Raw genomic sequence first — 15,624 nt, 5'->3', positions numbered from 1 at the left:
ATTCCATATCTCATCTTAGTCGTCTCAAGCCAGTGTGCACTCCACGGATCCTAACGGATCAACACTTCTTCACAGAGTTTCCCAGTAGGAAACCCTGCATGAAAAATCCGCAGATTTTGTTAATACACAGCATAAAGTTATTTCTACGTGCCTTACCTGGCTGACCACACAATTGGACGCTTTTGCAAGACTCTTCCATATAGGTAAAAGTGATGAGCCTCCAACATAAAATCTACATATCAAAACACTTTTTTCTTCCTTCCCGGCTATTTCCAAGAAGTACCTCCTTATTCGTTAGTAGCAATACTTGTTAAGCAGCACTTATTGCCTGCCCAGTTCTGTGCATACTACAAAAGCTCAGTAACAGACTAAAGCTTTTCTCATCTGGAACATATTACTAAAAAATCTCTGTCGTAGCCTAAAACTTTCCTAATCTGGAGCATATTATTTACACACTCTGCATCTGCCTCTTAATGCCCTTATGGGCCTCCTTACATATACACCAATGTGTGACTGTACGCTGTGTAATCAATGCACACTATGTACAATGTAAGCAGTTTGCACACTGCTTCAGTATGCGCCTTGGTCTTCGTGAGTGGCACCAACACTCAGTTGAGTGTCCACACTGTCTTCCATTCTAATGATCCTGACCTGCCATTCTAAATCAAAGCTCTAAACCATTCTCTAAACTGACCATTAAAAATTAGTGATGTCATCAGTCAAGCTGTACACCACAGGAAATCGCAGTCAGCTTGTTTAACCCCAACACTAAACATTCATGTAGAGAAATTCAGAGCTAACCCCAACACTAAACATTCATGTAGAGCAGTTCAAAGCATGTAATCTTAAAACATTCCCTGGTTATCACAGCAAGTGGCTCAGAACAGTAGCAGGGCATGGTTCATCATGAGCTGCATGTGAGGAAAGTGTCTGTCGAGGCAACCAGAGAAAGAGAGAGAGAGAAAACAAACAGCGATGCGTGGCACCCAGCCCAAATGCCCGAGCTGACAGCAGGACTCCGGGGCCCACGGGGGATGCCCGGCAAGTCCCGCCTGGGGGCCAGAGGGAAGCCAGGGAAGACAGGTATTCCAGGTGAGGACATGAATGCCAGCACACAAAGTCAGGGGTACAGGTAATGAGAAAACAAGGAAGCACCATTTTGGGAGTAAATAGCAAGCATGCGTACAGAGCACACAGGAGAAAGAACTGACCTCTGTGCAGTGGTTTTACTCATTCCATTAGAAACTTACACCCAAGTCGCTAACTTCACAGTTCGTTGCCAAATGAACATTTAAGAGAAAAGATTTTAAAAGTGGACCGCGAAGAACCTTGACATTCACCTTCGGTGATTTTAATATTCTGACAGAGTCTAACAGTTAGTGTGTTGCCACAGCTGCCATCTTTCAAAAAGCAAAGTACAAGAAGCGCCAATGATATAACAAAACCGAATGTTGCTACATAATCGAGTAACTGCTGGTACATGAAATCAATCCGCCTCTGCCATAATCTATGGCAAAAAATTTAAAATGCATAGATATACTATTACCACAAAACTATTCGTCGTCAAGCTGTTCAGTGTGGCACTCAGTCATACAGTGTGTTGCACCTTCCAACTAAGCTACAGCCGCTAGTACAGGTGCTCAACAACTTGACAAGTATAAATAACTTACTAGCCATATCAGCACAGCAAGAGGATAATAGCCCAGGGATCAGTACCTTTCAAAGGCAAGTCGGAAACTTGGAAGAGGTATACTTTCAGCACCCAAGATGGCTATTATTTGCATGCTCTACACGAAAACTGTGCAAGAAAATTCATTACAAAGCATCAAGTCATATCTATGCCAACATCTGCTTATCTTTGTTCTAACCATGAAAGGTCACGTGCACTTCATGTTTGTGACAGCTGTTACAAAAATAAGGTGACCTGTGAAGAAAGAAACTGTTCACTGTTTGTTGGCTCTATATTAACCCAGCTCTCATTGGCACTAACCCCTTCAATATCAACAACTTTCTTATCTCTGAATTCTTGATGATTTTATTTTTAAGTTTAAGTTTACATAATTTAGAGACAAAAATAAAGCAGTGCTGAATTGTACCATGCCACTGAATGCAATTACAGAGCCCATCCTGGGAAGAAAATGGTAGTATGAAAACACATGTCAGATTTTGTGTCACACTGTCTTCTTTTTGAAATCAAATATACACAGATTTACATTAACTTTACACCTTTGACAAAGGATGCTTCCAGCAGCTCCAATGACTACAAAATTATGCAACAAAAAACTCAAATTTGTTATACAAACTACACACTGTAGTCAAAAGAAGATTCAGTAACAAAAGGTAACACAGAATTTTGCATAAAAGCAGTAAAGTCAACACACGCTTTGCCAGTAAACAATTAGGCACGCTAATGATCACTGTTAGGTTTTAAAATGTGATTGTAAAATATGTATTGCCTCTGCAACCTAAAAAGGCTTCCAGTGATAAGCATACAGTCTCAATTTTGCTACATAGCCAGCACAAGCTTGTAAGGGTTTCAACAAAAAGCGAAACCAATTGTAATCAATATATAGGTGCAGGTTAATTAAGGATCAGATGTGGTCAAAACGGGTCCGAATTAAATCCTGTATTACAACATCCTTCACAGCCTGCACACTAAAATCTAGTGTTTCAAAATCAACTAGCTTATCATATTTGAGTAAAAGACTAAACAACTCTTGCCATGTGCACGCTCTGCAGGAGACCCAGGCACTCCGGGGCTCCCAGGCGAGCGAGGTTTCATGGGCCTTCCTGGACTTCCAGGACCACAAGGACAGCCCGGTCTGACAGGTATTTTCGAAGCACTAACGTACATCTAGACACAACAGCAAAATTGCAGTGCTATGTTCTTGGCATCAACAGTGGCAAGAGTGCCACATAGTCCTTGAGCAAATTTCATCACCCTCAGACATACCCAGGAGCTATTGTTGAGAGTTCCTCTATTACACTCACTCTCGTAGGGGCCTTCACTGCTTACTCATTCCCATCTCTTCTTATATGGCAGAAATCACTATGCAGAAGGTTTGCAAGAAATATACATGGTGCCTTGAAGTGATGTCTGTACAGGCATGACAAGAGGTTCTCATTAGTGGACAGCTTTAGGCTAAGTTTTTTGTGTGGGGCGGAATCGACACATGAGGCATGAGTGCACACAGTAGGAATTACAAGGGGCAAAGAAAGCCCCACAAGCATTACCAATCAAGAAACACAGCTTCTGCATGTTGTGTTGACTATGTGCTATGTTAAACACAGTCAACAACTCAGTCATTTTGGTGAGCTTGAATCATCACACTGATGACTCTATCATTCAAAACTTGTTCTTATACAACTCCACACAGGTGAAAAGGGTGAAAAAGGTGATCGCGGCCCTGAAGGTATTGGTGTAGAGGGCCCCATCGGCCCACGTGGATCTCCAGGTAAGATATGAAACCAGCAAACCAATTGAATGTTGCTGGAAGCTTAGCGCGGAAAAAAACAGGGACAACAGAAACACTGAAAACAAGACAGGACAAAGCGCTCCCTGTGTCCCTGTTTTTTTTCCACGCTAAGCTTCCAGCAAAATAATTCATGCGCACCAACTAGCAATTGAATGTGAATGGACTCACTGCTCTATTACAGACCACATTGCACAATGTTGCTGAACACCTCTGTTCTGAACAACCTGCCATATTTTAGTGTGAACAGCAACTGCTGCTCTAATAAAGTAATAACAGAAACTTCTTAAATCCTAAGTTGTCTGACTCAGCAAGCAACATATGTGACATCTCAGGGAAGAGTAGTGTTGACATTATGCGACGGCACCTTAATGATAAGTTTTGATTTTGGCGTGCACAAGCAAATGAGCCTGCTCAAAAATACATCGTGTTTTGTTTGTTTTTTTGAGATGATTTGCCAGTTTAAAAAATGAATCATGCTATGTAATCTGAGCACCTAGGTGGCTCTTACGAAGTGTTACATGTGCAAAGAAAACAAAGTCAGTAGAAGGAAGCAACGTTGCACACCTACGCCCTTTTTGCTGCCACACCCTTCCCACCTCCTACTCCTTTAACTCTTACACCGTGTGAATGTCTAAGCCAATTTCGTAGGTTTAGAGGTTGGCACTATTAACAGCTATCACTGAAAAAAAAAAAGAGCATACCTAGCATACCTACTTACTTTGCTGGAGTGAACATTAATTGTTATTTGTCTCCGCATTATTCACAATCCCCGAGCAGGGTCACCAGGTCCATCTGGAGTGGGCCACCCTGGGAGGCCAGGAGAGCGGGGACCACCTGGTCGCCTCGGACCACCAGGTCCTCGTGGTCCACCAGGGGCACAGGGTCCGCCCGGCTACTGTGAAATGTGCAACTATGCAAACGCCGACTTCCTGCACATGATGCACATGAACACCGTCCAGCAAAACAACAAGGGGCCTTCCAAGTAGACTGCAGAAGCACCAGTGATAGTATCTGGAACTGCTTTGGAAAGGGACCTGTCAGCGTCTCTGATGCTTTTCCCATCCTCTTGCTGTAGCTGCATCCTGGCTTAGTCTCTCAGCTCGGTATAGCTAAAAGCTTCATGCCGTAGCTTCGCTGAGCTAGAAGCTACACGGAGCTAGGGCCTATGCTCGGCTGAAAGCTGTCAAGAGCTGAAAGGTATGCTCAGCTCGTCTACATGGCCATGCCAGCTGTGCACAGATAGTGCAATGAATTCTCTGAACCCATGACACCATCTTGTATGTATGCAGTTTATCTTTTTTTTTTTATATTCACTCAAAAAGCAAGCTGATGAACATATTTCCTTCTTTTGCACAGTTAAGAAAGCTAGCCAGTAATAGTATTTATAATATTATGGACAGCAGCGAGACCGACACAAACACTTTGAATGAAGATGAATTCTATGAAGGAGGCCTGATTTTGAATGAAACACAATGATCGGCAAGGCTTGCTTGCAGTCTTAATGAACTGAGAAAAGCTGGTGGGTCTAAGTACAGTGAATTAGCTCATTCATGCAGACTGCTTAACAGGGAGCAATGCTGATTACAATGAACAGTGCAGACATAGCGTAACATATTGATCATTTCATGGAGAGAGATGCACACTTGTAAGCTGGAACAAGACAAAAGGCCCATATTCGAGGTACCTTACACTGCATAGATGTGTTCAGAGTGAGCCAAATATCATAATGTCGAGTGTACATTGCAAAAAAGCTATGGCCATAAAGTACTCACCTCATATCACAGAAAAGTAGTGCACAAGCCTTCCCTGACACTACACCATTTCACTGTACACAATCTATGAGAGCAGCAAAACATTTTTGGTGACTAGTCAGGCCTTCTGCCATGCAATGAAGTGGAATTGTAGACTTTGATGACATTGACGAAAATAAATGCTAATGATTTTGAGAAGACTACTGCAATAAAGAAGACAACTGTAATGCAAAAGCAGTAAATATGCAAGTGCACTAAATCATGTTTGTTCAGTGCACTAGCTGAAGGACTGTATACAAAGATATATCAAGTACTACAAGAAAATGCCACAGCTGCCAGCAGATAAAAACAAGGTGTTTAACTTGCTTCCTCATCAGCACGTCGTGTGCCTTTTAGCAAAACACACTGCCATCCTCTGTACCCACTGCCAGCATACCTTGAACCCACACTGCTGCCCATGTTTTTCCTGGAAAAGTTATTATATTCCCTCCATGCCCCCCCCCCTCTTTTTTTTTTTAATCATTGTGTAGACAAATGCTTGAACAAAACAGACTTCTGGAAGCAGTATCCCGAAAGTTCATGAGGACAGAACGTCTGTACAGCTTTTTTTTTTTTTTTTTTTCAACAAGAATGAGAGAGCTGCAGGAAATGATACTTAACCCTTTCCTCCAGTGGATTCATATGCGATGACCATGTACAAAATCTACACGAATAAAAGGCACTAAAAGAAACTTCAGTATTGTCTAGTCTCCCCTCTCTGGCCCAGCTGGCGTCTTGCTTTGTGGTCCAGGCAGGTTCCTACATGAAATTGGAGCTAGCGCGCACGTAATTAAACACAGTGACCATGATAATTTCTTGGAACAAGTACATGTAAAAAGTTTTGCAGGTACAAAGGGTCTTTGTAGAGAGAGCACTGGCTGCAGATGAGAGTAGATGTCAATTATCACCGTCAGAACCACGCAAGAGGCATGCCTCCATCAAGAGCTCTCTTCTTGATTCTAGCTCTCTGGCTTTGACTGCTGATTCGCGAGGACGTGGGTTCGATCCCAGCCGCGAGCGGCTGCTGCTCTTCAATGCATGCAGGTGAAACGCAAGGCTCTCGTGAAGTGTGACATGCCGGTGCGCGTCGATATATTTCCAGAACTCTCCACCAAACCAAACCAAACCAAACCACAGCACGAGTCTCTCTGGAACAAGCAAAACAAACACATGCTGAAAGAGCAAAGCAAACACGTGCGGCGTGCACGTGCTTTACGCAGCCTGCACTTGTTTGTTTGTTTTTTTTAGCTAGCCCCGATTTATCTTATCGTCACAAACCATGTATGTACTCGCGAACGACGGGCGAACGACCCGTTCCGACTTGTTTTTTAGTGCACACAACTTAAAAACAAAACCGGAACTGATTCTGATTTAGGCAAGGATTTTAGGCCGTTCACAGTCGAAGTCCAATCCATTCATTTCTTCATCAGCATCATCAGCCACGGACTCGAGTGTAGCTATTATCATTCAATGCTTACAATAAATGTTCTCCAATCCAAAAATCAGCATCACGTGAGGTTAACGTCAGGGCAGTCAGACACACAGAGCATGGCCTTGGACAGAACGGATCGATGCAAGTGCACGAGGGCACGAGGCGCCGTTCTTGTGTAGTTCGGCGCAACCATGCTGCAATCGCCGTTGTGGTAGTGACAGGGTAGCAGGTAGTAGGCAGCTGAGGTTCACATGATTCATTCCATCCCACGGCAGCGTCCTGTGAGTTGTAGGTGAACTGTCGATCACCGTCCGGCGTGGCATTTTCCAGGCTCAACTCATTTCACAGTGTTCATAATGACTGCTGAAGAAGGGGAAACAGTCGAAGGGCTCGCTTCCGAAGGCACAGTCTCCAGCGCTAGCGAAAGCATGTCGTACCCCGACCAGATCGTTGCTCGCCTAACCGCGCGTGGTCTGGATTTTAACCGCACCTGCCAGTACGAAGGACAAGGTGACTGCTGGCTCTGTCACAGTTTGGAGCCGTGGAACAAAGTTCTGCATCCGGTGAGCCTCGAACTTATTGAAATCGAGCCGGCCACGCTGGCCATCCGCTCGTTGAACACCGATCGGCGTCACTACAGTGACGAAGACGAGCTCTACGACGCCGCGTACGTTTTCTGCTGGTTACCGAAATCGCACCCATGTGTACAGTCCATCACGCTGGAAGGCGTCCGGATGGTGCTGTTCTATAGACCTGCTTTCACGCTCGCCCTCTCCTTGGGCCAGAGCCTCAACATACAGCACCTGACACTTCGGGCAGAAGGCGACACGCCTGTTAGCGAAGAAGAGCTGTCAGAAGGGTTGGCGGGACTCGACCGCCTCAAGAGCCTCGAGTTGTCGAGCCTCACTATCAGCTCGCTCATGTCCCGACCAGTGGCTGATTTGCTCAAGCGAAACGCTAGTCAACTTACCGCGGTCACTCTCGGTGGGAATCGCATGTCACAGAACACTGTGAACCGCATCCTTCGTGCTCTTCAGTTGTGTCGCGCCCTAGGCGAACTGACCATCTTTAGGAATAGCCTCTCGAAAGGATGTGTGAACTCTCTGGCGAGGCTTTTGCGGGTCACTAAATCGCTGCGGAAGTTCACGCTGAATCAGAGCTTGCAAGACATAGCGAGTCTGGCGGCGATTTCGGAGGCGCTGAAAGTCAACACGTCTCTCACCGAGCTGCATTTAGGTGAAATGGAAGAAGGTAATTACAGGTGCCTCTTCGAAGCGCTAACCGTGAACGAGACCTTGAAGCACTTGGAGCTCACCAGTTGCGATATCAACGCTGGCAACGCAGAATCACTGTCAGAGGCATTGGAAAACAACAAAGGCCTGCGGGACTTGGAATTGACCTACTGTCATATTGACGACGGCTCTGCAGAGGCGATTGCTAGAGGACTGGAAGAGAATAGTACCCTTGAAACCATCGACCTGAAGAGGAACTCTGTGAACGTACGTGGAGTCACCGCTTTCTGCAGGATGCTTCGCAATAACAGCACTCTGAAGAAAGTGGTGTTCTGCGAAGTTGAAGGCACAGAGCAAGAAAGGTAAGTAGTAACATTCAACCACGTGCATGGTGACATTTGAAGCTGTGATGCGCGTAAATGCTTGTGTTTGCTCATTTGTTGATCAAATGTTGAATATTACAGGCGTTTGAATGCTGACATAAAAGAACCGAATCTCTTGTGATATAATGTTTCAGGAGTAAATAGGGCTACTAAATTCCTGGAAAACATCAAGGTAGATAACTTAAGCTCAGCGCTGGATTAAGGTGGGGCTGAGGAGACTGCAACCCAGGGCCACATCTCCGAGGGCAAGGGCAGTAGCAGGGGACCCATTTATTAATGCGCAAGCATTGTCGGAGCTGTAAAAAACCATGGAGGAAGAAAACGTAAAAGAGGAACCAGAGGAACTACTTGATATACCAAGATGGCCGCCAGCCAACTTCCGGTTTCGGTTCACAGCTCCCGGTCACGTGTCTCAGTGGAATGCCCCTTGTCATTCCTTGGAACGCATCAAAGTTCACCGGCGTTCTATAATTGGTGTACAGGAAAGGAAAGGCGCAGTATCTGTCACTGGCGGAATCCCGCTGACACATCTGGCTGGCAACACAGCAATGGCCAGGCTTATACATTTTTCCAGTGCATGTTCCGCAGTGATCTCGGAAATTTTTATAACCTGCGTCATATATAGAACCACAAATAATTGAACTTCATGGCAACAGGCATGTACAGAAAAACCAGAGCGAGGAGATGGGGCCCTCTCCTAAAGTGACTTTGTTTAGCAATTGGGATACCTTGTTGAGCTGTAAAACGGGAATTCCCCACCGCACTGGGAGTTGCCTTCCTTGTGAGGTGATCTGCACTTGCTTAAGGATTAGAGAAGTTTTTAATGGGTAATGTAAACCTGCCCATCCTGTGGCAACAACATCGAAAAAATATAACTAACAATAGATGTCATAAGGAGCAAAATCTTTTCCCTTGCCACCATCACTATCGCTGTATATCCCTCAAATGGTTCCAGCACTTCTCTTCTCCCACTTTAGGAGTGGAAAATAAGCTATGTCAGAGTGAGTTCCAGACTAGACCCTTAATTGTTGTCTCCTCGCCTCAGCATTAATAGCTGTGCTTGTTTGTATTCTGTGTGCCGTAAAACTAATGCATCAGACTCAAACTAATCATAGTGGTCACATCTTGTCATTTATTAGTTTGGCATGGTTAGGATGAAACGGGATATATTGCAGAAGTGCTGTACGGAAGTGAGGAAGGACTGACAAAGAGGGGGGGAGGGGGGGGGGGGGGGGTTTACATGCGCTTTAGCCCAGAGCCCCCATCTTGAGCTATGCCTTTAAGGGCATGACATGGCAGTGTTAATGGTTCCTGCCTGTCTGCAGATCCCTTTGCAGATCCTCACTTGCATACATGCACATTCCTACTTGCTTTCTTATCACTTCTTTAATTTGTGCCTCTTTTATGTCACACATACTCATTAGCACACAGTCATAAGCTACCACATTATCAGACTCGCTTCATCCAAGTTATATGAACATGCTTGCATGGCTTAGAAGTAGCATGCTTGACAGTAGTCAGTCACAAGTCAAGAATGCAGTGGCAAATACCTTTTAGAGGAAGCTTTTCAGCCAATGGCGTCGGTTCTTCTCAGTGCTGCTCCATCTCCAAAGGAAGGGACCCAGCCTTTGTTCATGTCTCCGTAGGCAAGGCAGTTTTTTTCTTTCCTTTCTTCTGGGGTACTGAACACCGGTAATAACGCAAAGGCCTTTCTGACCTACTGGAATAAGGGAAAATTGTTTTTGTGCCTCAGTTGGGAGTTTCTCCCTGTTAATGCCATTGGTTGGAGTGCTTCCTTTGAGGAATTTCACCGCTGTATCGCTGTATTCTTGACTTGTAAGTGGTTATAGACATCCATTCCCATCGCAAAGAAGGTAGCCAAGTTGGCAGCTCCTGCAGACTCAACCATGTTATTTGGTCAGGTGACATCAGATGATCGGTGCCCGACCATGTTACCTGCCAAAGCCATGGCTGTGATTCTTTGCTCACTACATTGGCAATCCAAGATTTTCCGGAGACCAGGGCCTGCAAGACTATTGCAGTAATATATTGAAGCCAAATTCTCCATCTGATTAACTTAGATCCCATCCCATTGTTAACTCATCCCAGAAAAGTCTAATAAGAAAGTCACAACTTAGTGTGACCACTTTTTATGACACTTATTTATTTTAGTCACCTGTTTACGTACATTCAAGAAAGTGATGCAGTCACCTGTTCCTCTGTGTGATCATGCTTTCATTTAAAGTGATGTCTGACTTGCTGGGTAATAGTTTCCGTGCATGATTTACTTAGTGTTATCACCCATTCCAAACTTAATACTTTTGAAAATTTTATTAGTAGGCAGCAGCTCTTTACAAATTACATATCATGGTTAAATTGAGTAAATTTCTCTTGATCAGAGAGATAATCGGATGTAGAGTTGTGATATGATCATTCAGGACATCTGTAACATCTTTTAAACACACAAGTGCATGTAACACACAAGCTAATGCAGATTTCGAATTAATTTTGATTGAATGAGGCAAGTACATCATCCAAACTGGTGTTGAAAGCTATAGACGGTTGTATGCTAGCTTTATGCCAAATTTCAGTGCAAATAAGCGAGCAGTTTGTTACAAGCATTTTATAGTTCGCATAGTGCGTTGCGACACTCTTCACTTGTCAAGAGGAGCGCTCAAAGTGACATGCTCTGAACAGATCCGACATCTTACTCGTGACTGCAGGTTGGGTGCGGTGGCTTGACGTTTTTTATGTCTCAGTGGTCATGCATTCTGAAGCAAGCTGTCTGGAAGACGTTGGGGACATCAGTGATACAATATACTACTCTAGTGCTGCAGTCAAGGGTGTAGTTGGTTCTGCAATGGTTTTTTTCTTCTTGCATACAGTACTATGCTGATCAACAGGTCTACTCGATTTGGCTGCACTTTCTGCACCAGTTCTGGCAGGATCCAAGAGTGTGTTGAGAGTGTGCAGTGCTAGTTCAGCTAGTTAAGGTTTAGTTCAGGTGCAGCGCGACACTAGCGCCACTGGCGCTGCACGTTTGCTGCACTCGCTGCACTTGCCAACCGGCCAATTCAGAGATTCAGTGAACTCGCGCTGAACTAGGCCTGCACCTTTGCAAAAGAAATAGCAAGGTGCAGGGGTCACGCGCTGCGCTGGAAAAGCGATTACAAAGATGCTGCACTCAATAACCGAGTGCAGCTAGTTCAGCCAAACAGAGTAAACCTAATACATCTACAGCTCTCTAAATAGAGTTACACCTGCATTTGTCTTAAACCATATTTTAACCTTGTACCAGCAAATCATTGCAACTTCTGCAGAAAAAAAAAAAAATTTGCTGACTTTTTCTTTTTCTTTATCACCTCCAGGACAGTCCTGTCATTCCTAATGGCAGAAAAGAAGTGCTACAGTCGCATCGTTTTGAACTGGGCTGAGCCAGACATTCCACCGCTCTCCGCTGCTGTGGCGCTTCTGCCAGACTCACCTACGGAGCTCCACATTGCCAATGTTGCCGAGCTCAGTGAAAGCAACATTTGCGCTCTGCTTCAGCACCTTGGCTCAAACACACAAGTCAAGATTTTGTCTGTTGAGATGGGAACGCAGAATAGGAAGATCAGGGATGCTTTGTGCACAGCCCTTATCCGGAACCAAACACTCCAGCATCTTGAAGTTGCCATTGCCAATGACAATTCAGACTGTGGGTTGTTTGCCAAAGTAGCAGTAGCGCTTCTTATAAACGAGACACTGTCAGAGATGCAGTTTAAGAGCTCGGAGATTTCGCTTAGGTCACTCAGGTACATTGCATACATGTTGGCCAAGAACACAGCAATTACAAAGTTGGAGCTAGATGTGGCGCGCAGGTTTGGCACGAAACGACTGGCCATTATATCTCGTGGATTGACCCAAAACAAAACTGTAGTGGACTTTGCTGTCGCTTACGACACGCGTGTGAACAGAGTGTCTTATCGTATTTTCAGTGCTATCCGAAGGAATACCGGTTTTCTGAATATGGCCATTCGGTTCCTCACGAAGGACAGGCTAGATAGGCAAGCAGCAGAAGCATTTGAATTTCTGAGAGGAAACTCGTCGTTTCTGTCGCAGGTAATGAAAGTGACTAAACAAACCGAGGAAGAGACAAAAAATGCTGCATTCTCTGCACAGTCTTATATCCAATCGAACTACCTTCGCCTCGCAGGTGTCGTGCGGGAGAGAATTGTCTGTCATCCCGGCATGGGCATGCAGATAGACGCTTTGAACCACGAGTGCTGGTGTGCTATTGCAAGTTATCTCAGGCTAGCAGATGTAGTCCTGGAATAAGCCTGCTGATGCTCAAACAACACAGAAACCAAATTTTTGTTTGCATGATTTGTTCTTTGAAATGTGAAGAAGTGGTGTGCATGGAATTTGCCTGTGCCCAATGACTGACTTGCTATTCAGTTTCTTCTCCCATGTTTCAGTTCCTGCAGCCAAATGGGGGCTTTGATTATATCAAAGTTCAGTTCAGGTCATGTGAAGTTCATGTGAAGCACACACACAAAAAAAAAGACTTAATAATTGCAGTCTCATCATTTTTGCTCGCTACAACTTTTATGCCAACCAGCCTAAAGTGCTAAACTGGCAATGAATAGGGAAGCAGTACTAACATCACTGTTTTTATATGCCTCCCTTAACCTAAACTGAACTTTGACATCATGCCACCATGTGCGGCTATTGAAACTGGAACCATTTCTATTATTTGCAAGGCATAGACGACTATTACATTGCTAGTTATGCTTATTGCTTTGCATGTGATTGTTAAAAAAACACGCAACAAAAGTTTGGTTTCTGTACTCCATTAATGACAAGTTGTAATTACAGTGCTGTTCCTGCGATACCCATACCAAAGGTCACATTGACATATATATTTTGACTGAAATATAGTTGTTAAAGAGTCAGCGCTAATAATTTGATTGAATTTATTGCCCTGTGTTCTTGCAAAGTCAGTGCAATAAAACTGTGCCTATTTTTCTTCCACATCACCCCATGAGCCCTCTTTTCATTTTTCATTTAGTTGCTGTTTGACGCCTCCTGTGGAAGGCAACAGTGGGATGTTGTAGCCTCTGTTAGAGTGTGCACACATAGTGTGGACCAACTTTGTATGGTAGTATTTTGTTGCTATCCTTTAACAATTTATTACTTTATGGTACATTCAGCATTTCTATTTGAAAATGCCTGTTTGTGTGCATCAAGTGCTAGGCAAGGCATTTTGTGAGCGTGTTCAACGAGTCAACCTTGCGCCTCATGGGTGCTGTATTTGACAGTATTGTAGTTAATCACATGCAGACTTATTGCAACTCTGCAGTGTTTGGCAGCGAGCTTTTTTGCCCCTGGTGTTCTCTTTTCTTGTCAAGCTTATATTCTTCTAATTAGCATACATTTGAACTTCACTCAACGGAACCTTATTTTAAATGCACTGTGCTTAGAAATAATTGTGTCTGACAGAATGCGATTGCAAGAAAACTTTGTCTAGTCGTCGAGAACTGAATTTGAGTGAACTTGAAGTGAACTTGAAAGGGCCAAAGCACAGCTTTTGTTTTCTGGCCTCCTCTGTTCTACTGGGGCGCCCTGTTTCACTAGATGCTTACATCTTGTATTGTTGCTTGTTTCAATGAGGAGATTAACGCTCTCCCCTCTAGTTGCTACCGGTTGGCCATACCTTGTTAATGTTGCTCATGTAGTACATAGATGAGAGTAATGGAGTGAAGGCAAGCTTAGCAAAGGGTCAGATTGCATATGAATCAGGATGTTTGCATTTGTAGTGTGGCCACAGAGGGCATGGGACAGGGTTAACTAGATTATTGGAGAGGCTTTCGGGCTGTAATTGACTTAGTCGGGCTTATGAAGATGGTGTACAATTTGCAATCAGCCTCATCATTGATTGGCTGGTAACAGCTTCAACCGAGATTAAATGCTTACATAGATTATACCTTTTTATAGTCATCGCATCATTTGTCAACTGTCAAGGTTTTCATGCAAGCACCATGATTTCTTGGCAGTTTTCTTCCCTGCTTAGCAGTTGTAACTTGAAAGCTAAACATTTTAACAGATTTTCTTGTCTGGTCGGGTTGATAACTAAGTGAAACTTGAAAATTTTATAACTATCACTTTTTTATTTTACAGAAACCAGACGTTTCAGAGCCGGCTTGGCTCGGCGGGCTTGGCGCCTTCTTCAGGGGTGCATGACGCAGGGCTTGGTGTAGCTATAAGTAAAGAGACTTTGGGGGAAGAAGAAGAAGAGGGGGGGGGGGGGGGGGGGGGTGAAGTGGCCAGGTCTTCGCTCCTTCCTGGCCACTTCACAGAAGAAAAGAAAAAAAGACTTCAGCAGGCACCCCTGCACCCCCCCCCCCCCCCTTCCTTCCTTCTCATTATTTCTTTCACACTCATCTCGCCTCCTCCTCCCCCCCTCCTTTACTTATAGCTGCACCAGGCCCCGCATCATGCACCCCTGAAGAAGGAGCCGTGCTCCGAAACGTCTGGGAATTTTCAAATTTCATTCAGTTGTAACTTGCATCAGATGTCCTACCAGTTTTGCTTTCCATTTGTTGATGCTATGTGATATTGCTGCCTTGGGTGCTACAGCTTGATAAGGCTAGCTGTTGCCATTATCTGCCATATTCGGGACTTCTTTGAACCTAAATGAAAAGTGAGACAAGCTTGTTCAGCATGTGCCTCGAAAATATATTTTGCAGGAGTGCAGCCTTTTTGCTTGTGACATCGTGCCTTGCAGATATGTTGGTAGCTTTCAAAATGTCTCTTGTCCTTGTGTATGAATGCATGAGAAGGTTGTTTGAAATTATTTTGAGAAGAATGTGCCTTTTATTTATAGAAATGTTTGTTGCAAAGGTTTATTCCTCTTCAGTACTTTGTTTTAGGTAGGCAGATGCTCTGTTTACTTGTTACAATATCATGGCAATAAAAATCTGCCTCTTATTTTTCCCTGTTTTTCTTTCATTTTTTTTAATAAAAGTTTTAGTTTTGTTTTTTTTCCCATATTACTGCCGATGTGTCAAGGGGAAGGTTTAGGGAATCTGCATTATGAGGCCTTTTTTTTGTTTCTGTCTAGACGTACATGCTGATGTTATTAAATTTTACCAAAATGCTGCCCCGACCTATGGACGCAAGCTTTTCTGGGCAATTAAGCAAAGTGCCTCACCTGTCACAGCTGTCAAGTTTTGCGAATTTTGTCCAAGTCTCCCAAACGTTGACATAATTTCACAGCTGCTCAAACATGATCGTTAATATTTCAGAAAGTGAACAAATATACAGTAATTT

At 44.1% G+C, this 15,624-nt stretch overlaps 2 protein-coding genes across 2 annotated transcripts in view; both read left to right on the top strand.

Annotated features, from left to right (window-relative positions):
* Positions 1–5,710, top strand: part of LOC146178222 (uncharacterized) — a 70,175-nt gene extending 64,465 nt beyond the window's left edge. Inside the window, exons 37-39 of the mRNA XM_084579654.1 lie at positions 2,740–2,829; positions 3,378–3,455; positions 4,254–5,710. Of these exons, the coding sequence (XP_084435780.1) occupies positions 2,740–2,829; positions 3,378–3,455; positions 4,254–4,462 (377 nt within the window). The 3' untranslated portion in view covers positions 4,463–5,710. The remainder of the gene's footprint in view (positions 1–2,739; positions 2,830–3,377; positions 3,456–4,253) is intronic.
* Positions 5,711–6,671: 961 nt separating this feature from the next.
* Positions 6,672–14,610, top strand: LOC146178221 (uncharacterized). Its single transcript, XM_084578033.1, has 2 exons — positions 6,672–8,292; positions 11,682–14,610. The coding sequence occupies exons 1-2, from the start codon at positions 7,055–7,057 to the stop codon at positions 12,628–12,630; spliced, it is 2,187 nt and encodes a 728-aa protein (XP_084434159.1). The 5' UTR covers positions 6,672–7,054; the 3' UTR covers positions 12,631–14,610.
* The last annotated feature ends 1,014 nt before the right edge of the window (positions 14,611–15,624 follow it).

The sequence above is a fragment of the Amblyomma maculatum genome, chromosome 9, assembly GCF_055883805.1.
Source record: "Amblyomma maculatum isolate TAMU_Amacu chromosome 9, ASM5588380v1, whole genome shotgun sequence".
Classification (NCBI taxonomy): domain Eukaryota; kingdom Metazoa; phylum Arthropoda; class Arachnida; order Ixodida; family Ixodidae; genus Amblyomma; species Amblyomma maculatum.
Note: the sequence above shows the minus strand (reverse complement) of the source record. Positions and strands in the feature narration are given on the sequence as shown.

What these genes read in the sequence shown, in the direction of transcription:
- LOC146178221 (XM_084578033.1), top strand. Translation starts at nt 7,055, where the DNA reads ATGACTGCTGAAGAAGGGGAAACAGTCGAAGGGCTCGCTTCCGAAGGC. An exon ending in GAAGGCACAGAGCAAGAAAG is followed by an intron (nt 8,293 to 11,681) that starts GTAAGTAGTAAC and finishes TATCACCTCCAG; the next exon opens with GACAGTCCTGTCATTCCTAA.